Source organism: Epinephelus lanceolatus, chromosome 13, assembly GCF_041903045.1.
Source record: "Epinephelus lanceolatus isolate andai-2023 chromosome 13, ASM4190304v1, whole genome shotgun sequence".
Classification (NCBI taxonomy): domain Eukaryota; kingdom Metazoa; phylum Chordata; class Actinopteri; order Perciformes; family Serranidae; genus Epinephelus; species Epinephelus lanceolatus.
This window is the reverse complement of record NC_135746.1, coordinates 15,383,520-15,406,280: the sequence shown is the minus strand read 5'-3', so window position 1 is coordinate 15,406,280 and position 22,761 is coordinate 15,383,520. Positions and strand designations below refer to the sequence as shown.

Sequence of the window (22,761 nt, the reverse complement as noted above, 5' to 3'; positions counted from 1 at the left end):
GTCAAGTGTGTGTGTGTTTATAGCCATAACTTTATTTATTGACCCATTTATGGCCGCAGGCGTGTATTTACTTCCATGTCTCTCCTCCTCAGCTGAAACTTTCCTATCCTCCAGCAGTGTGTGTATGTTATTTGGTTGCTAGGGGTGGAGCAAACAAACCTCTGTGTCTTCAGCCCTCCTCTTACATTATTTTCATCCATGCTTACGTCTGGGACAGCAGTTCCGCATTCCCGAGCCCTCACAGACAAGACCAGTACTTAAACGGGCTGATGCAACGGCTTCACTTAGTCCCAAAACCTACATCCGACTCCTCACTCCCGCACCGTCACCACTATTACTGCGGATTTTTGGACGCACAACAGGTAAGACTGTGTGTGATCCGTCGAGCTAGGCTGCCATTGTTTTATCCTCTCTTTGCTTTTGTGCTAGTAGTTAGCTTAATGTTGGTGCGAGCTTCATGTATTTGCATATTTTCTGCACTTTTTCTCACCACGCTGTAGAGACACAACACGCCGGGGTTTGTTTGTCAGTATTTGTATCACTTTATATTAAAAAATAAGGATGTATTCTTTATTTAATTACCGTGAAAAAGTTAGAGGTTTTAATAGTTTTAAAGTTTTCCGAGCTCCCACCGCAGGAGTCAGTTTGTTGCCACAACCGTTAAAAACGATGTTGTTACAACTGTTGTAGCAACTGTCGCCTCATAGCTCGTTATTTACAGAGCCGTTAGCTAAATTACACAGCAGCTAGTGTCGGACTGGAGGTATTTTCATCTCGGGAGTCTTAATTTCAGTGTTGCTAAACAGGAGAAGTGTCGGTTAGCCCTGTGAAGACATTATGTAACGCTACACACGCCGCGCACTGGGGGGTTTCTACGTAACTGCAAGCTAAGCTAGTCTGGTGCACCAAACTGCACTGAGTAAGTAACGTTTTTTAACTTTAACATTAAATAAATACATGAATAAACATTGTCCATCCTGTACAGTCATGTCATTTATCAAGACCGTTGTAACGTTAAATTCGGCTACTTCTACCAGTCCATTTACCTTTTTATAACACTTCACTTGAGAGTTAACTCTTTGCATGACACACAGCAAGCTAATATTACCAGTTGAGATAGCAGTGTGTCTCTGTTGGTGTGGATGGAGAAATAATAATCAGGGCTGCACACATCATTATTTCTATTATCAATTAATTGATCTATACCCATCACAATTTTCCAGAGCCCAAGGTGATATCCTCAGATAGTTTGTTTGTCACCCCTCCCTCTGATGATCGGACTCATTTGGCTATTTATAAAACAAAACACACAATATAATTACTCATTCTTATTTCATTTATAACGCTACAACCATTTCATTGTATATTGTATATATTTCAGATTGTCTACTATTTTATTATTTATTTTATTTTATTGTCTACTTTAATATTTTATTTTTATTTTATTTTAACGTCTACTTTAATGTTTTATTTTATTTTATTTTAATGTCTACTTTAATATTTTATTTTATTTATTTCATTGTCTTTTAGTATCTTATTTATATCTTCATCTTTATCTCTTGTTTCCATTCATGCTGTATTTCTATTTCTACTTTGCACGGAGCATTGGAACAAAAAGTTTCCCCCCGGGGATTAATAAAGTATTCTGAATCTGAATCTGAATCACAATAACCACAAATATATTAGATTGATTAGATTTCAATGGCATGAGATAGGAAAAATGAAGAAAATACTCACATTTGACAAACAGGAAACAGAGAATCACAGGTGTAGATTGGGAGGGAGGCGCAGGGGACACATGCCCCTCACTATCTGCTTGGTCCACCCTAAGAAAAACATGAAAGTATCAGTATCAGACAGACATTTGCACCATAAATGGATGCAGAAAAAGCACAAATTGGTGCAGAAAACTTCTCCAGAATGCAGGAATTAATTGTTTGATGCTTTAACTGCTCATATGCTCCCTCCTCCTAACTTGAAACAAAACCGAAGCCCCTGCAGATAGTGTTTGCTACTTTTGCACGCTAATATGCGACTATTAAAACTGCTCATTTCAGCTCTCATACAAATACTTATAATACAAATAGTAATACATATCATATTTCCTTTCTACAGCGTCCAAACACAGTTGCATCATTGACAGAAGACGACTGACAAGTTTCCTCTGAGTGAGTACTGCACATTTAAAACAACTAAAGATTGAATTAATCAGGGATGCTCTCTGGAGTATTTCCTTCAGCTGCATGAAAAAAAACCCAACTTTTTTTGGCATAGCTGCTTCACCTTGAAACATAAGTGATGTAAATGAAGTGTGAAGTTTATTTGGTAGCATGAGAGTACAGCAAAGAATGTGCGCTCAGATTTGTAATCTTTGCTTTGGCCCATCACGGTGCACATGCTCTGTAACAGCTCTGGATAAAGGAAACTCTGTGTGTGTGTGTCTGTGCGTGCAGGCCTCACAAGTGAATTTGCATAGTAGAAACAGACTCCAATATTACACTTCTTCCTGATCACCACAGCAGTTCTTTGTTCTCCCTGTGCTGCTGCTTATATCATACTTTTGTGCACATCGGGGCCTTTGATTTACACTTTGCTGTGTAACAGAAACTCTATGTAGGCCAGAGGTAGCATCAGTTATCTGCCCTTGTTGGCCTGAAGGTTAAAGGCCAATCATGGAATGGGAAATATGATGGGCAGGGGTGGATCATGTGCATGTGAGTGGGCTTGTGACTTGCAAGTTCATAGGTTCACTGTTTTCCTATATAGCAAGTGCATGCTCCTCAGCTGGTGCAGTGCAACTACGTGCCATGCAGGGGAAACTATTTGTGTTCTTTATATATGCGTTTGCCTTTGTGTCTTTATCTGTGTTTGCGTGCGTCTGAGTGAACGAGCGTGTGTCGCGGAGGGTTTAAATGCCCCAGCGCCTGCCCAGGCACATCCGTAGGATGGTTTCTGCATAAATGGAACGCTGCAGTGGATTAATGGGGAAGGGCTGGCGAGCCAACAAGCAGCGCAGGGCCGTCAGGGCTGAGAGGCTGGACGTGGGCGCACAGGGTTTATTTTAAGTAGAAATGCCTTCCAGTGCGTCTCTGGAGAGCTGGAATTGCCAAGCTGCACCCCAGTACACTGAATAGACAGCAGACGCATTGCAGGCGAGCGAGCCAACTATGCAACAGCTAGGCTCAATGATACTAATACTAATGCTGGGGGAGCAGCTATTCGCTGCTGTGTGTATCACATTATCAGTATCACATTGTAGTCTCCATAAGCCTTTCCACATGGTTTGTGAAAACAGTGTGTCAGGACAGACTGGATGTGCACTGTGGAAGCAAACACCCAAACGTCCAAAGGTGTAACCAAGAGAAGAGACATTAAAGCCAGTGCTTTTTTCTTAGAAAAAGAGCTCAGTAAAAGCTCCTTCACGTAGTTATGGTTTCCAGATTTCCTGAATTTCTTTTGGACTTGAAGCCAGTTTTCTCTGTTTGCAAAAGAAACAGTCTTGTCACTAAATGTCGACCTAACTATTGACAACAGCCTTAACAGCCTTTGAGATGAACAAAAGGATTTGAACACAGCACAGTGCAGACAGTGAGGCTTGTTTAGTCAGAGCAAGCGTATGCTTGACGTGGGGCAGATGAGGAAATATCAGAGGACAAAGTATGAAACGGCATTAAAGTGACAACCACACGTTACGTAACGGTGATTGCTTCAACAGGCGGCATTAAATCTGATTTTCTGGACTTGGTTGGCCAATATCTTATTGTCAGGGATTGCACATAACTTGCCTTGGATTTGTCACAGACGTAAAGTCCATACGTTTGAAATGGCTTTTGTCTGCATTTTGTATTTTGATTCATTTAATCCTTGTCTGAGCCAAACCAAAGCTCAGAGCCATGCAAAGTCTAATCCTGACTTACAACGTGGAGAAAAATAGTAACAATATAATAATTCAACCAGGACCACCCAGATGCAGAATATAGATGTGTGACTGTTTGAATGGCTGGAGCAGGCCAAGCAGGAATCCAGCCAATGATCACACAGTAATGTTTGAATGAAGGCAGCCACAGTCCTCATGCCTTGTGCATATCTGCAGGTGCTTTGTGTTTCAATTTGCCCTGAAAAATGTTTCATTCTTAGGCTGAAGTCTACGATAAAATAGAGTTAAAGGAGCAGTGTGTAGGATTTAGCAGCATCTAGCGTTGAGGCCTGGAGATTGCAACCAGCTGAAACTTCTCCTGTGTGACAAATGTGAACTCCCGGTTAGGATTCCTGCAGTGTTCACGGTTCAGGAGTTGTTTTTTTAGCAGGAGCAAAATTATCTGCAGAGGTATCTTTCTCTTAAAATAAACAGACTCGGTGAGACACAGAATAAAACAGTTTCACGATACAAATCAGTTTCTGAAAGGCTTTTTGGCTTGTCGCAGAGGGGCTGCTAGCCCAGCTCTTGCTAATATCTGCTCATCTTTCTTCTCTGATAACTTAAGATCCAGACGTTCAGGAGGTTTTTACCAGGAGCCAAATTATCCACGGAGGTCTCCCCCTGTCCAAAACAAACAGACCCTGTGATTTACAGACGCAAAACACAGAATAAAGCAGTTTCACATTAAAAATCTGTTCCGTTTCCAACATCGTTCGCCTCGTCTTGGAACAGCTACCTATGGTGGTCAATGCAAAAACTATCTAGAGCTAGTTTGGTTTGTCCGGTCTGGGCTACTGTAGAAACATGGTGGTGCAACATGGCGGACTCCTTTCATGAGGACCTGCTCCCTATGTAGATATAAACAGCTCATTCGATGGTAACAAAACATAACAATTCTTATTTTCAGGTGATTATACACTTAATATTACATACTTATTATATTAAATGCTAATATTAAATTCAATTTCTGCCAACATATCCCACCTAAATCCTCCACACTGGACCTTTAAACTACCTGCTCTCCTGTGTAATTTCATTGATAACCTCTGCAATCACTGGACTCCAGATTGCTCACTGCTGAGGCATCCAATCTGTAATTGTGAGGGGGAAATTAAGCTCGCTCATTACCGCTGCAGCTGAGGGTCTCATCATCATTGACAATATTGCAAGGTTAAATGTTCATAATTGCATCAAATTGCTTTGGGAAGGTTTAGTCATCTTCGCAAGAGCGATTTTGAAAGGTTCCCTCTATCTGCGGCAGCTGTTTGGCCTATAAGAACAGCCAAAAGAGAAATGAAAGCCGAAATGAAAAGAGATCCTATTTTCTGTTGCGATAATCACTTCCACTCCCACACACTATCACCCCTGAGTTTAATGGCCAGAGATGACCGCAGCATGATCAGAACAACAGACATTATTAGGGAGTCTCTTCCCCTTCTCATGCCTGTGTCTTGTCCCTCCAATGATAATATAATGAGGGGTTGGAGGAATGTTTATACTGTATATTTGGACCGTCCCATCCTCGAGAAAGAGCCAGTGCCAAATTCCCTGGTTTCCTCAGAGGATTGCGAAAGGCTGTAACTCAACACACACAGCCTGACTGAGTGCAGACGGTAATGATGATCGCCGAGACCTTGGCTAGCGATTGAGAGAGCATGCCTTGGCCCGAGCCTTTGCGCTCATTGTTCATTTTTCAGCGCTCGTGTGGAGTTAGAGCCGAAGAGGCTGTTTGTAAGAGTTTTGCAAGATGCTGGTGTGTGGGCCATGCAAGGCCGTATTAGTCCAAAATTAGACTTTTAATAAAGTGCGCTGACAAAAAGTGGTCAAATAGCATCTTGGAAAGTGTGCACGTCTTTCCCGTAACACCATGATCCGGTGATTTAAAGTTAAGTAGTCTGGCAGCACAGAGATGTAACTTGTGTCTCCGGCAAAGAGAAATTAGCAAATACTTTTGATTCTGGCTGTCAGTCACCAAAATGATTGCGCTGGTAAAGGTTAGCTCCTTTTTAAAAAAGAAGCAGTATATAAAAGGTAATGAGTAGACTTTAAAAAAACCTTGTAACCCCCCACCCCTCTCCTTCACCGTCTCTATAGGGGATGAGGATAATAGGGCCTCTAGTCGTGCTGCTGGCTATTGGTAAGGGGCTGAATTCCTCCGTACTGCTAATTGCTCTCAGGAATGACTCAGGAAATGGACACATTTGGTCGAGCTGAAGACAGATAGAGTGTGTGAGCAAAGAAACCAGCGTATTGTAGATATATATATATATATATATGTGTAGGACACACTGAATGCCTGCACATTACATATAGGAACCTCACATGCACACGCACCCTTCACACACACCTCCAGCTATCTACGGCTCACATGCAGTCAGATTAGTTTTGGACCGAAGCCAGAATGTGTCGAGTACGGTCCTATATATTTCATAACTAATACATGACATTTCCGCTCCCCGCCCTTGGCTTCGGCTCGTCTCCTCTCAGTTTGCCCTGAGAGGCAGCGGAGCCGGGCTGTGTAGGTGTCTTTGTTTGAGACTAGTGTGGGCCTAAAAGCTGTGGCACTGGCTGTTCTGCTCGACTGCAAAAGCACAGTGACGGCGTTGCATCATCAAACGCTGACCACTAATCCTCGGCTGCAGGCTGCTGCTGCTGACAGAAAAAAAAAGAAAAAAATACCCCTCTTTTGAAAATGTAAAAATCACTTTGACTAATGCTTTTGGGTATAATTACGCAGTGTGAGGCATGCATCAGCAAACTTTCCCTGTGCTGTACAGATGAGACTTCTGTAGGGTTTCGTGTCTCGAGGCTTGACGGGCTGTTGAGTTTGCGAGGGGGATTTCGAGACACTTGTGTGGCAGGTTGAAAGAGACGGAGGAGCTTAAACATAAACTTGTACTCAACTTAAAAGTCATGTTGAACTCAAAAGTGAGGCGCGTCGAGAGTCTGCTGTGTGTCGGAGTTTACAAGTGTACTATTAATCGTCTGGAATGGTGTGTAACTCACTTTTATGTGTCATAATTGAAGGTGTCTCGCTTCAGACATCATTTCACCTTTGTTTTGGAGGCCCTCTGGCAAAACTACCTCTGTGGGTTCTTTTGATTTGTGCGATCTGATGTCATGCAGACAAATATGAGGTTTATGTATGTTTATATACAGAAGTATTTCTGCACCTATGTGTGTGTGTGTGTGTGTGTGTGTGTGTGTGTGGAGGTCTAGTCTCAGCTGCATGCTTCAACATGCCTGATGGAATGGGGGCTTTCCTTGCAATACGTCTGACTGATCAGGCTTGCATTACAGTGCACAGCGTAGAAGCCCGTCTGATAGACATAAAATATGATGACTCCTGAACCGACTTATTTTTCTAGTGTCAATTTCCACTGAAAAAATGTGTTTGTCCACGACGGGCCTAATCTGAGTCTGTAAACCAGTCCCGAGTGTCTGGCCAACTTGGATATTGGACTCCATTTTGGCTCTGAAAGTGATTTGCTCAGTCATTCCTAATGGGCGCTTCAGTTCCTGTGGCTGTTCTCTCAGCCCGTGAGTTAGTTCACATCGCATCTTTTGAATTCCAGCAGTTGTTGGTCAGCAATGAGCAATGAAAGGAAAAGAAACCATGGCCTACTCTTTTGTCACAAGTCATCAGGTCTGATGTGAAACTTGGAGCTTAATCTAATAGTCTAAAGACTTTATAGTAAACGTAGTGGCTTAGTCACTTCAGCCCAGCGATTTATACTATTGTCTGGCTATTATTCGAGAGCTCTCTCGCTCTCGTTCACCCTGGATTAGCTGCCATATGGTTTCCCTTGTTCTTAGACAGCCTCTCTGCAGAAAGAGACGGCCTTGGCACCTTCCAGTCCTCCACCTCTCCTGGGAGTTTGAGAGAGAGGGAATTTTGTCTGAGAGAGATTTTTACCAGGGCTGTCTTGTTCTTTTCCTCTCCAGCAAAAACAACAGGCTGCTGCCAAGTGCAGTGTAAATGGGAGTATACATACAGTGGGAAAGAGGGAGGGAGGGAGAGAAAGAGGGAGGAGGGGGGGGCAGTTGAGATTTAAATAATAAAATGCCTCATTGGACACTGGCTCCACACAGCAACTTGTCCTTGGAGCGAATAAATCGTGCAGACTGGAGGTGGTAAGGAACAGGTCAAGAGTAATGTGGAGATGTGACAGACTCTTGACAGTTAATGTACTGTAATACTAGCAGGGTGGCCGCGGATCCTTAGAAACTCTTTCAATGTCTTAAATTCACATTTGCGAATAAAAGGCCTTAAAAAGTATTAAATTGACTTAAAGTCAGATTGAGTGGGTCTTAATGTTTTTTAGTCATGTCACCGCAAGAATCTCTGGTGTTGGCGCTGTGGGAAACATCATTTTAACAGGAGGGAAATGCTGTTCAACATGAGAACAGACTTTGACACAACACCTGTATGCACACAGTACTCCTATTTTCACTCCTTCTACGCATTAAGATATCGCAATCAGTCTGTATAGTTAAAACTAACACCTTTGTTTGTAGTTTATTGCTTCTGTGTAAGCACATAGAGTAGCCTATCAACAGGAAAGAGCTGGAAAGAGTATATTTTTATTTTTGGCGTGTATTTCCATCGCAAGTTAGGGATAGTTCAGAGTTTTTGAAGTGGGGCTGTATGGGGTACTTATCCATAGACAGTATGTTACATACAGTACAGTAGATGTCAGATGGCATGCCCCCTAGTTTGGAGAAGCAGGCTGAAGTTAGACATGGAAGCTAAACAACCTGCTGTGGAGGGGTCAGCAACAAAATTACTTTTAGCCACCTAAAAAAGTCCCTCCTAAAAAAAATGAGATCAGTTTAAGTATACGCTATATTTAGAATATTTTCATTTCTTTACCTTGACGATAGACAGCGATTTATGGCGGGAAAATGGAGCAGTTTGTGTAGTTGTGTGACTTTGGCATTGAAAAGGGTTGGTTCAGATTCACTAAAGTCACACAACAAAACAGACTAACTGATCGAGGCAGCCGTAGATCACCAACTCCTGTGTTCAGGGAGCTAGAATTACCGTCTTTGTCAATGGAGTCTGGAGGTTTTGATGGGAGCGTGGATCAAGAACTGAAGCCGCTAATAACTCCCCTGTCAGAACAGGCTGTCTGTGTCAAGGTAAAGCAGTGAAAATACTCTTTTAATATAGTGTATTTTGTTGGTTACCCCCATCTACAGCAGTACATTGCTGAGCTTTAGTGTCAGACTTAAGTCTGCTTCTCCAAAACTGGGGGCATGCTGACTGACATCCACTGTATGCAATACATTGACTATGGATAAGTTTCCCATACAATCCCACTTCAAAAACACTGATCTATGTCCTAAAATATCTTAAATATAACTCATTTTTACCTGCAGACAACCTTTACTTGATTAATATTTGAATTTTATATGTTACATGCAACATTCTGCCCCTGATTGCTCAACCCAGAAGTTTAAACGAGAGTAGGATAAATAAATTTGAAGGACTATGTGACAGATTTCCTATCTCAGTCTTCACTGCTTAGCAGAGAAGCGTCATATTGCGCCTCAGAATTCCCTCTTGCTAAAAGTGGGCTGATTTGGTTTCCACCGTGCTCGACAGTAAACTCCAGTCCGACTGTAAAAACACTTGAAGACCAGCCCATAAGCAGGGTGGAGAACATTAGAATAGAGTTACATAACCTTGTTTTTTTTTCAATCACCTCCTCTATGACTTTTGTAATAGAGCAAGTCTTTCAGCCCCCAAAGAAAGAAAAACTTGGTTTAACTTACAATACAGTCGGCCTGTCAGCTAGTCACCCACCAGTAAAGTCAGCTGTTTCCACAGTGCCTCACAATACTCGTCTTTGTTGGTTCCATATGAGAGGGGCTTTGTTCGGTTTGTGCCCAACCTGTGGCGGTTCAGCTGCAGCCCAATACTCAGGAGGCAAATGTGACTTAAGCTGTTAATGTAGAACTCACTCTGATATCATCAAGTAGCTATGGGTTTAATCCTTGTGGACATTTTGTCAGAGGGCCAAAGTTATTGAAGTATCAGTGATTCAGTTTTCAAATTTATTTGCATTTCTACAGAAACACTGAACATGAGGATAAACAATTTCTTGTCAGACTTTTCTGAAATCCAGTGGTCTTGCTCTGCTTCTCCTCGGAGATTGCAGGGATGGGCAGGGTACAGTCGGCTCATGTTTCACTGTTCCCATCTGTAACATTTGTTTTTTATTTGGCCATCAGAAGTTTTCCAAGTCTCGGTTCTTACAGTAATTAGAGAGACGTCTTAATTCTTCAGCCACTTCCTTTAGGCCTGCACAAGTTCTCCTTTTTTCTCCCCTCTGTCCCTCATTCCTCGCTGATTACATTAAAAAGTGCTGCGGTCAATCCCTCCAAACGACCCAAAATTGTTGAAAGAGGGTGGCAGTGGAATGCATGAGCGTTACCCGCTCTGTTTTGACATGACTGCTTTTGATATCCTTTGAATCCCTTGTACGAAAACCGAGTGAACGTTCAAGACGAAAACCACAGTAAATTATCAGAAGCGTACATGTAGGAGATGGCCCTGGGTTTATGTGATCATGCCGGAGGGGTTTCATGGCTTCCCATCGCATGTGAAACTACAAAGATGAGTATGTAGCTGCTGACAGTGTGCAGTTTGTTTTTTCACCGGCTGCTGACTAAGAAGATAACACAGTTGTCAAAGCTGTCAACGTCTGAACGCATTCTTGGAAACAGCAACCCGTATTTAGATAAATGTTTGATGACAAGGACAGAAGACGGTAAATTAATCTTTTTGTGGATGGAATGCCAGCGCTATAAGATCACAATAAGAATAAAAGATACTGTCAGAAGGCTGCAATACAACAATGGAAGAAGGGTATTAAAGTATGGCTTATGTTACAACTGGAGAATGAAAAAGAAAATCCCTTCAAAGATCCCCCCAGAATGCAGAAAAGAATGATCTATACTATGAACTATGTGCAATAAGAGATAGGAAATGTAAAAGCCATGTGCACACTTCTCTTTCCACTGTATGTACTTAAAAAGTTGCTTTAAACAGTCATTGTCAGCGAGTTCATTTTAGGTTCAATTCTCCTGTCCTAATCGTCCCCTTCCTCTTTTCTCTCTCCCCACAGCGGCGGTGGTGGCCGTGTCGGACATGATGCCGGGACAGATACCTGACCCTTCGCTGGCGGCAGGCTCCCTGCCCTGCCTGGGCCCGCTGGCGGGCATCTCGGCCACCACACTCACTGACCAGCTCAAGCTGGCCGACTTCCGCCAGCTGGGTACTATGCTGTCCCCGCTGCATTTCCTGGGGAGGCTGGGGAAGAGGCCACTGGCCATCAAGACAGAGGTGAGGAGGAAGAGAAAAGAGGAAACAGTGTAGGAGGAGGGTGTGAAATCAATTTACATGGAGTCAGAGAGCAGAAACAAGAAGAAGGGTGTTAGATTCAGGATGTTTCTAAGCTTTCTATGTAGGGCTGGGCGATTCGGAGAAAATCAGATATCACCATTTTTTTGACCATATACTTTGATATTAATATTGCAACAAAATTGTAGGCTTGACTTTTGATGCTTTCATAAAGTATTTACACAATGAAACATTTGAACAGTCATCAGTAATGTGGATATAATGACTAAGTGCGGAAAAGCAAACAATGAAACAGCTGGAACAGTCTGGTAAATTCATGCCGTTACATCACTTTACTGTAATTCAGCCTTTAAATCCAAGAAAAGACAACACTTACTACATTACAATATCCAAATTCGAAGCCAATATCTATATATATATATATATATATATATATATATATATATATATATATATATATATATATATATATATATATAAATATAAATATAAAATACTGTTATAATACCCAGCCCTACTTATATCAAGGCAGGTCTTTAACATTTTCTTTAAAAATTACATCAGTCTCCAGCTAACGTTTGTCAGTAAAGAACCAAATGATTCATTTCATTATCACACGCACTGCATTCTGATTTATGTTCTTAACCTCAAGTGATGGAAAGAAAAGAAATGAAGCTGTTTAGATGACTAAAAATGATTTCATATTCTGGTGCCAGTTGCTCTGTAACAGTGTTTTCACAATGAAAATTACATTTAAGTGTCCTGACATCAAGCTTGATGATATAAAATACTATCTCTCCAACTATAAATCATGAATGTGGTTGTGGATGCATTGGTTATGGGGCCCTGTGATTTTAAATTTTAGGATTGAGCAATGAAATTATTCTACGTGAATGTAAAAAGTAGAACAAAGTCATAGTGTATACAGTATAAGGGAATGAAATTGATAATACTTGAGTTGACTTTTGCCCCCCCTTACAGCAAGAATTACTGTAGAGGTTGCACAGCGTAGTTTTTTCCTCATCTAGGGAATCACTACTACAGAGTGCTGCAGGGGTGACATTTTCTTTGTTAACATTGCCCTGATTCCTTCGACAAAACGCCAGTGGCATTTTTCCATTGGATTCTTGATTACTGCAGGATAAAGCTCAGTGGCAAACACGTTTATGATACTTACATGTTTGTTCAGCAAGATAATGTTCACAAATTAACACCACTTTTATCATTATTAAATCCTAAATGCGATTGCCAGAAGTAAAAAGCTAACATTAGGCTCTAAACGACCAACACTTCAGTTGCATGTCTTAATGTCGCCACCATAATGAGAGGCTGTAAAGCCTTGTTTGTTGTAATGACATTCTTAAGTCTCAGTGAGCCACTGGTTAGCAGCTGCCTTTCTTAAGTAGGCTAAAAGCTTCAAAAGTCACATTAGGGTATTTACTGGCGTATTTTACGTCGCAGGACAAACCGTGAAAGTCTCGTAAGCTTGTGTTAACGACAGACCTTATTTAAGGCATCAAACCAAAAACCCATTAAAAAACCCTGACTTCAAGATGAGGGAACCACACATGCAAAACACTAACTCATGTCCACGCTTAAGGACTCCAGCAGCACTCTGTTGGTTGTAGATTTATGTAATTTTGAAAGTAACTATCTTGCCTTTTTTCATATAAAGTAAACCCATACAATGCCTGTTTCTCATATTAACAACTCATTGTGTTTGCAGATGGATGAAGACGAGGAAAGGAGGAAACGGAGACGAGAGAAAAACAAGGTAGCAGCAGCCAGATGCCGAAACAAAAAGAAGGAACGGACTGACTTCCTTCAAAGGGTGAGTTCATGACACAGCGTTGCATACTGATGAGCTGAGGCAAAGCAGCTCAGAGTGTTGGCCAAGAATAGCCTGACTTCAGTCAACCTGAACAGCTGATTTAAATCATACAACCCCAACGCAATCAGGCTAATACACCACTGCAGCTGCACAAGTTAAAGTCAGGGTTTTCAGAAGTCATAAAAACTGACAAGATTAATGACTTAAAGTACTCTGAACAATGTATCTGTCCAGTGGTATCTAATTCAACATCTCCGTCCAGGAATCAGAGCGTCTGGAGATGGTGAACTCGGACCTGAAGGCCCAGATCGAGGAGCTCCGTCTGGAGAGGCAGCAGCTAATGGTGATGCTCAATCTCCACCGGCCCACCTGCATCGTGAGGACCGACAGCGTCAAAACACCCGAGAGCGAGGCCAACCCCCTGCTGGAGCAGCTGTCCACCGACGCCAAATGAAAACCAGGAAACCAGGGACGTGGAGTCCCTGACGCCCAAACTAGCACCACCATGGCAGCCATTTAAGTGAAAACACAACTGCCAATACATTTCTAAACAAGCACTTGAGCTCCAAGCTGAAGACTTTATGGAGACTCTGCCCAAAGACCTGAGGTTGTAGGGCTTCCTTAGTACTGCTACATGAGCTGGCTCTGTCCATTGGAAGACTGGAAATACCCAGTTTCATCTCCGCATTAAGTGTTGTTGTTGACACCCGCTGTGCCTAGTTGTTACTTCAACCATCTCTACATAAAGGGACCAATGGAAACAGTAGAGTACGACTGGAAACAACGCTGAGGAAACACACTAATATCAATATGGTGCTCTGTTACAAAAGCCCTGAGTAGATTGTGTGGCATTGTTTCGATGCAGACGCCCACAAAGGCTTAGTGTTCTGCAGTTTTCCTTTGTATGCTAGCTGAAATATACAGGTGTAGAGTTTTTAGAATACAATACTCAATACAAGTACACCAGACGGAGTAGAGTTTTTTTTTTTGTTTTTGTAAGGTTGATTTCTATACCCTGCCTCGACGATGGCAGATACCGGTTGATCCGATTTGTGGTGACGCTGGCGTCATGAAGAGCACATATACACAAAATGTTTACACCCTCGTTTTTTGGACTTGTCTGTCCATTATTGTACTTGTTTTATACTGCTTTGTATACATAAACATATATGAAATGCTTGTCAATCACTTGATGTGATTTTGTCTTTTCAATCTTTCCAGTCTGCGTCTGTCATGTTGCGCTGTCAAACAGCTGTGAAAACAAGCAGAAACCTTTTTCAGCTGAGCAGTATTTCAATGTCTGTTCTGGACCTGTATCTGCTACGTATGACTCTGTTACCCTGAATAGATTAAATTTTATTTTCTAACTACAACAAAGACCATGTCCTACTTTTTTTTAAAAACTCCATCAGACGTGCAGTATCTCAAGTTTCTTCCAGTTCCTCATGGTCATGACTATCAACTATCAAGTGACAAAACGTTGTGAAATCATGTTTTCTTTAGCTGAGGCACGTTGCCAAAAATAAGGGTTTTACTTTCATTCTCAAAACTCAGCAAAAGTTGTTCATGCGCCATGATTATTACGGCTCATTTTGTTCAGAGCTCAGCAGGAGAAATGCCCCGCATTTGTAAACTTGACCACATACAGCTCCAATTGTTGTTGCCCCTCAGTGGTTACCAAATTTTACAGTTTATTTTAAGCTTTTGCTAGTTTATTCAAGACTACCTTAATGCACCCTAGTTGTTAAAATAATTGTTGACTCATATAACTTGCGTTTTGATTTCACTCTCTTTAACCCCCTCACATATTTAAATCTTTATTTCTTTAAAGAACTTTTTTAAAAGAACCCTGAGTAGCATTGTTTTTAGTTTCTGTTATACAATAGAGGAGACTGGGGTTGGCTGGCACACTTCCCCCTCTCCCCTATTTCTGTGGCGCAATTTATTATAATATTCCAACAAGCTGCAAAACAAAGTTTATGATCTCAGCTATAAATAAATATGTTTTAATGTACACAAATGTTTTCTAAAATTGGGTGATTCATGATTGAAGTCATATTGTCCATTTGTGCCAACCAGCCTCATTACTGGATTGGTTGGCACATGTATTGTTACAAAAAAAATGAAGCAACCAGGGCGCCCTCTAGTGCACCTGGTAGAGTGTGCACCCCATTTAGCTTGAGTCCTCAGCAGCAGCACAGGGGCATCTATGGCCCCTTTGCTACACGTCATCCCCTCTTTCTCCCTCTTTCTTTATCTAAAACCGTCCTATCAATACAGGCATAAATGCCCGCAAACATAATCTTAAAAAAGGAAAAGAGGAAAACAAAACTTTTTGAACATGTAATAGGAAATCTGCTCAGTTTTAAAACCAAACACTTTTAAGCAATTCACCAGTAGGACTGTCTGATTACTTTTGCCACTGGCCATTTAAAATAATTATAATTAACTTACACATTAACTAAAGTAGTTAATAATGTCTCAAATAACCCAACCAAATATACATTAGCTTAACACATGCCTTCCAACCCCCAAATCATTATACAACCAACCATGCTCACATTTTACCCAACTGTGATAAAATTGTTAGGCAGCTACCATCACCCATCACAGATGTTCAAATCTGACACCAAAATGTAGCCTATTCCCTTGATCTATTAAGCAGAAGCAGTGTTGTGAAGGTTACTTTGAAATATAGTAGGTCACAGATAACTAGTTCCCTGTTAAAAATGTAGTAAGCAATGTAACTAATTACATTTGATTACTTTTCTAACAAATGTATTAAACTGTGCTGTAAACCTGAAAAAAAGTCTATGTCAAAAGAAGGCAATCCTGCACAGTGAAAAGATGCAAAGCAGCAGAATGAATGTTATGTTCTACTTCTAAAGTTCTTACCAAAAATAAATAAATTCAGATGCAACCACTTTATTAACATCAATATTTTGATCAGTATCTGTAATTCACGTAACATGTAACTAGTTACTCCCTGACACAGACTAGGAGTAACACATCTCCAATAACTATCTAAAACAATTTTATGATGCATTTAGTCCATGGGCCACTTTTTTCCTTCCAGACTACAAAACTGAAATGCTACCCTCAAATAGCCAGTGACTTTCAGACAATTTAAGATAGTAGATGAGTGCAGGTCAAAAAAAAAAAAAAAAAATACTAATACTAATTACTACTATAATGCAATAAAAATCATTGCTGAAGGACGAACACTAGAACCAGCTGTGTTGTACTGTAGTGAGTATCTCTCAGCTCAGACTGCGGTCAACAGCTCCATCTAGTGGATCATTTTGTGAACTGCACTGTAAAAGTAAATGCAATGAACGATTTCCCCCAGTTATTTATTGTTTTTTCTTCCTTTTTCATTTTTCATCCGTATTTTCCTTCGAGAATTTGACCTATCTAACAACAACCGTTGGTTACCTGTTTTAAACGTTCGTCTTTTTTTAACACGTTAATATTATACTTCATAAAATGGCTAAACTCGCTCATGCTGGCTGCTGTTTTAGTTATTCTGAATATCAAAGGAAATTTTACACGCCTATTAAAATGAAATGTAAATGTTTGTTTGAAATACCGATCCTAATTATTTTTATATTGACCGTAAAGACGTTGGTCTGCTCTAACGGGCGCCTGCGTCATTTTGGTCGACGAAATAACGCTAATGGTTAGCTAGAAGATAACCGTTCCTCGCTTTAATTGGAACATAACTTTGAGGCTTCAACAAAGTCATGTTAACTACTGTGAACTCTTTAACTCGATATAAATTCTGTTTTAGTTGTGTCATACCGTGTTTCCACACTGTTTCGGCTGTGAGGAGGTCAAGGAGGAGCAGCAAGAGGAAGAGGAGCAGCAGTCAAGCCGAGATCAGATGGAGGACAAGGGGAGGCCAACCCAGGGTCAGGGGGGCGACGGTGGTGATGAGTGGGATACTGACCTGGAAACAGACAGTAGGTTAAAGTGACCATACTGTAATAATAATGATGATGTATAGTCGTCACTCACCTCGCCTCACTTCCTCATTTCCCCTTGTATTGTTCCCGTCAGTGGTCAGGACCTTTCCAGTTTCTTCCTTCCTGCGTCACTTGGATGAAGTCAATGTCAATCTGAATCACTATGCTATGGGCCGCAAGTAAGGCAGCTTCAATCCCTTAAATTAATTTATACACTGCTCAAAAAAATAAGAGAACAGTTAATCATCACAGTTTAACACCAAGTCAATTAAACTTCAGGGATATCCACCTGTCCATATAGGAAGCACAAGTGATTCTGGATCAGTGTCACCTGCTTTGGTGCAAATCAAAGTGACAACAGGTGCAACAAAGAGGCAAAAGCAAGACAACCCCCAAAAAGGGAATGGTTTTACATGTGGTGTCCACAGACAGTTGCTCTCTCCCTATCCTTCCTGACTGATTATTCTCTAGTTTGGTGTTCTGCTAGTGTCCTCGTCACTCCTGGGTAGCATGAGGCGGTGCCTGTAGCCCAGTCAGGTTACACAGGTCGTCCAGCTCCTCCAGGATGGCACATGTTCCATAATCCATCCATAATGACCACTTTGGCGTGGGTCAGTGATGGTCTGGGGAGGCATATCTTTGGAGGGTCACAAAGACCTCCATGTCATAGCCAACGGTGCCCTGACTGCTGTTAGGTAGCGGGATGAAATCCTCAGAGCGCTTGACAGACCTTACGCTAGTGCAGTGGGCCCTGGGTTCGTCCTGGTGCAGGACAATGTGCGGCCTCATGTGGCCAGAGTGTGGAGGCAGTTCCTGGATGATGAAGGCATTGATGCCATTGACTGGCACTCTTGTGCCTCTGACCTAAATCCAATTGAGAACCTATGGGACGTTATGTATCTGTGCATCTTCTGCCACCAAGCACAGCTACAGACTATCCAGGAGTTCACTGATGCCCAGACACCATCCATGTGATTTTGAATCCAGCCCTCAGTGGGTTGATGATTTTAGTTTCCACTGACCATTGTTACGTCATTTTGTTCTCAACAAGATGCAAAGAGCTTCTACTTTCATCATTCGTCATCTTCTCTTTTTAGCAACCTTTTTTTTTTTTAAACTAAGCACAAAATTAAGTTATTTGTCAGAAAATGTTTGGATAACTGTAGCTTATCAACATTGTCAGGGAATTACACATTAAGATATGAAATATAAAAATGCCAAAATACACCTAAGACATCTTCAAATAAACGTTAATGTAGTCTGTTATTTGATGTTGTTCTTGTAAGTTACCAATTGGACTTTGTAAATTCAGTAGGTCCTCCATTTCTGCCATACAAATCTCAGAATTTAATATTTTAGCAAAATAAAGAGCTACTTATAAGGAGGTGGAACTGACATCACAAACCCAGTGTCATTGTGCACCACTGACAGGTGTATCCTAATAACTCCCGCTCCCCTCTCCTTCCACTGTCGTCCTTAACTCAACCCAATTCTGTCCAGTGTGAATACTTGAACCTCTGACACCAACCAGCTGCACCCACCTGAGCATGGCCAGCTGTGTCTGTGGCTGGGCCACGGGGTCCTCCGCCTCATTCTCTCCATCCAAAAATAATCTTCTGGTATGACAACAGAACAAGAGGAGGAAGAAAAAGAGAGCTGGCGTCCATATCAAAGGGCCGAGAGGAGGGAAAGAATAGGGCCAGATGCAAGCTAGTTGTTCGGCCACATTTGTTAGCTCTGAATAAATGGCCTGGAAAAGAAAACAGCACGCTTATGAATATGCATGTGCAGCATTACTTATGCAGGCCCTGCAGAGTGGGATTATTAGGGGTGAATTGTCTCAAGGTGTGATATCCAACAGTGCAATCTGGTTCTGTCTGGTGGCTCCAGTGGTAACCACAGAGGGGACAATGACCAGATGCACCGTCTCACCTGCACCTCATTATTGAGTCATGGGTAAACTGCTTGACATCTAATATCGTTCGTCAGAAGGACACGGGACGATGTGTAAGACTAACATCCTGTTTCAGTTATATCCTCTTCTTCTTCTTCATCATCGTGATCTCTTCCCCCTGTGGATCCTCCAGAAAGTCTTCTTCAACATGGTGGCTGACATCTACGTATGTCTGATTCAGGGTGCGTTCCGAATAGCATACTTTTTCCTTTTGCTTTTCGTAGGTACTGCAGCTGCCTTTAAAAAGTACGTACTGTTGCATGTAGTATGCACACAGTTGGGACATAAGTCTTCCTTATGACATAACGCCCTGAACTTTGACCCTCTTACTCATATATCCGTTGCCATGGAGATAACAAAATGCCGCCAGAGATGGAGATCAACCCAAAGAGATCTGATGTTTTTTTGTAATGTGTAATAACTGCATATATTGTAGATTTTAAAAGTATTATAGTCACAATAGGAAAATTACATAGCTAATGCTGTCAGTATTACTCAATGAAGAGCTGTGGTAGCTGTCAGAGTTGAAAACTCTTCCAACTCTCTTCTTCATTATCACCTTCCTCTCTGGACGTTCTCCTGGATCCTACAGGAAGCCATTTGATTGCTCCACATCCTTCAAATTTTGTCTAGAAGGGATGGCAACTGGCTGCCAGAATGATCACAAGATCATTCAAACTATGGTCACCATTACAATTGGAAATGTTTGCTTCAACAGTTTTCTTTAAAGAGCTTTAGTAAAGACATGTCTCTTTTTGCTAGAGTTCTCTGTGAAATGATAAAACAAGTTCTTAGCCTGATGTGAGTATGGCCTCCGTCTTCTTCTTCCTGCATCTTGGTAAAAAAATTAGGCAAAGACATTTGTCTTGAAGGAATACCTCACCGGATATCAGTTACTCACTACATGTTATTGATGTAGAGAACTTTTTCTTCATGATGAAGAATCCAAAAACAGAACAGTTCTTGCTGAATCGAAGTCATAGGGGGCTGCATTTAACAACAGCAAAACAATATCAAAGCATCTGTTACAAATGCTTACACAACTTGCATTGTATACTACAAGTCCTGCTTTTCTAGTCATATGCTCAGTACTTCCCAGACAAACAGCCCCTTCTTGACGAGGAACTGAACTCAAAGTGAAACTTATCTATGCTCTCTTCAAAGCAAGACTCCATTCATAAGAACATTAAGTTTAATTCGCTGAACATGAGACCTACTGGTCTACCGCTGCCTTGATCAGTTAGTTTGTGTTATTGTTTGAGTTTGGTGTTTTAAAGCAGTAGTTCTAAACTGGTGCAGCCACAGGGTTCAGAAGTCATTAGTTCAAGGTCCAAGGAGTTGAACAAATTCAGCATCATACTTGCGTGTGGCCATGTTGTCAAGCTAGTTTTCTGTCTCTGTTAAGTAGCTGTATGTTATTCACTCATTTTACAGCAGGAAACAGCACCTCAAAATAAAAGCGTTGTGCCGGAAATTCACTGTACTTTAAAATACAGTGTTTTTTACGAACTTGACACGTTTGCAAGTCACTTGCGGTCCATTAGGAATTAACCTGCAACCCAGTTTTGGACCACAACCCACCAGTTGGGAACCACTTTTTTAAAGGGTAAGTTTGGATTCACCCAAGTCACACAAAAACAAACCATCTAAACAATCAAGGAAGTGATAGACCAGCAGCTCCTGTGTTCAGGGAGGTAAAATGACAACGAAGTCTGGCTTTCAAGAGAACAAAATGGTCATTTGGGGGTGAAGTTTTCCTTTCACACCAACAATAAGTTGAACATTTGCTGTTTGGCTTAGAAAAAGGTTTGCAAAATTCCAATATGTGACACTGTAACTCCAACAAAGTTATTATTATACTGTATATTATTCAGAGACTATCAGTTTATCAAGGCCCATAAAACTTACCTTATTTGAATGAGATTCTTGTGGTGAACATTTAGTGAATTTCAGTCACATTGTGTAATTATAATATACAGGATCCCTCTCATAACCATCAGTAATGTATAAAATATAAGTTGTAGCTGAGTCCAGATAAAAATTATATAAAAAGCAATACAAGTATGTAGTTATGCTTTTGATTAGTTTGTCCCCGGCTGTGTTCATGGGGGATGTGTACAGAATTATCTAATAGATGTAAAACCACGACAGGATGTTAGTTAGAATTCGTTTGAACATGCATACAAGGGTTGCTCATTTGACAAAATGTGTTAAGATGTTCCACTAAATGAAGAGTACTCTAATAAAACCTAACAGGATGTCTTCAATAATTTAAAAGTAAAAGTGTTTGAGAATAAAAATATAAATGGACAGTGTTGCTTGTTAATATTAGTATCTCCTTAAACCCAAAACCACACTTTTTCAATTGGATTAAAGACAATTCTTTATATAATGACACTGTTATAATTAGCGATTTAAAAGAGGAAAAATAACAGAATAATTTAGGTAAATTACCTCTCTGATGTGGCTTAATGAAAACAAACAGCTAGCTGCCAATTTCTAATGGGCCATCTTTCATCTGAATGGACACAAAGACTTAAAACCCACATCTTATTGAGCAGTCCAATTGGAAATTCACAGATTTGGCCAAATTTTGAAGACGAAACAAAAACCTGCCAACAAACCCTTCAGATATCTATGCACCCACTGGCACACGCTGCCAATTAACATGATCTCAAAAGCGCTAATGGAATCTTGAGCGGTAATAAAAGTAAATAATTAAATTAAAGGAACCCTTGTATCATTGTTTGCTGTATTCAGGCCCATTAGGACCTCCAGTATTCTCATGGTAATCTAATGTTTTGGGTTTTTTGTGTCCTCATAATGAATTCTGTGTTTTTCCTCCAAACAGTGTTGTTCAGACATTTGTGTAGGTGCTGGCAGAGAAACAAAGACGTACATTAGGACCCATTGTCCTCCGTGATTATTAAAGTAAACAGAAATACTGAAGGGGCATCATACACAGCTGCACACACTTGAGCCTGTGTTTGTGAAGTGGGAGAAAGGGCCAAGCAACCCTCAAGACTTTGTCAGAGACGATCCCATTATTTGGAGCTTCTCAAGAGCAGAGCGGTGGGCTGGCTAATGAGGCTTTGAAGATCGGTCTTCGGTACAGAATTCAGCCGCAGCAGGGAATTCAGGAGCAAAGCAGATTTGGCACGAGATGAAATGCTTCAGCCAGGGTCGGCCATGACAGCGTTCACGGCCTCAGCTTTGTGCTTTTATTTTGCCGTGTGAGTCTTTTTCAAAAGGACAAAGTCCATTTCTAGAAGATGAAACTTGAGCTGAAATGTGCTGTCCCTTGAAAGTCAGACATTCGAGTCGACAGTTGAAGACCCCTCACTGGAATGACACTGCTTTCCTGGTCAGCATGCTGTACTTCAGGGGACGTTCAGGTCCCCAGATTTTGCTGCAGAGTGAGCACTCCTCACTTTCACGCCACTCTTTGGTACAGACAGCTGCAGACTTTCCACCGTAAGCCTTCGAGATAACATTATCTTCTCTCTGCTGCTTGGAAATGGTGAATTTACAGCTCACAACAATGTAGTACGATACAGTCTCTGGGTTTTGCTTGATGTCTAGTGTTGGGAAAATATGTTGTTGCACATGTCGGATTCATTGTTTGCGCTGTTTGCTTGTTTACTATATCACATGAATGCTGCTGACACACTGAACTGAACCCAGGTCAAACTTTAGAACTTTCAATGGAAAAAAAATCCCCTG

The 22,761-nt window shown here is 41.2% G+C and overlaps 1 protein-coding gene and 1 long non-coding RNA gene across 3 annotated transcripts in view; one reads left to right on the top strand and one right to left on the bottom strand.

Annotated features, from left to right (window-relative positions):
• The window catches only part of LOC117270663 (uncharacterized), a 40,824-nt gene extending 23,472 nt beyond the window's left edge, over positions 1–17,352 (bottom strand). Inside the window, exons 1-3 of the long non-coding RNA XR_004502823.2 lie at positions 17,137–17,352; positions 16,921–17,068; positions 1,738–1,826 (exon numbers count right to left, since the gene is read on the bottom strand). This is a non-coding gene — a long non-coding RNA (uncharacterized LOC117270663). The remainder of the gene's footprint in view (positions 1–1,737; positions 1,827–16,920; positions 17,069–17,136) is intronic.
• Positions 223–14,312, top strand: jdp2b (Jun dimerization protein 2b). 2 transcript variants are annotated; one of them, XM_033648400.2, is made up of 5 exons: positions 223–362; positions 2,116–2,168; positions 11,053–11,270; positions 13,015–13,119; positions 13,382–14,312. In XM_033648400.2, the coding sequence occupies exons 3-5, from the start codon at positions 11,076–11,078 to the stop codon at positions 13,571–13,573; spliced, it is 492 nt and encodes a 163-aa protein (XP_033504291.1). In that variant the 5' UTR covers positions 223–362; positions 2,116–2,168; positions 11,053–11,075; the 3' UTR covers positions 13,574–14,312. The 2 variants fall into 2 exon arrangements, with proteins under 2 accessions (XP_033504291.1, XP_078029913.1); XM_078173787.1 differs by lacking the exon at positions 2,116–2,168 and having other exon boundaries at positions 252–362.
• Positions 17,353–22,761: the final 5,409 nt, after the last annotated feature.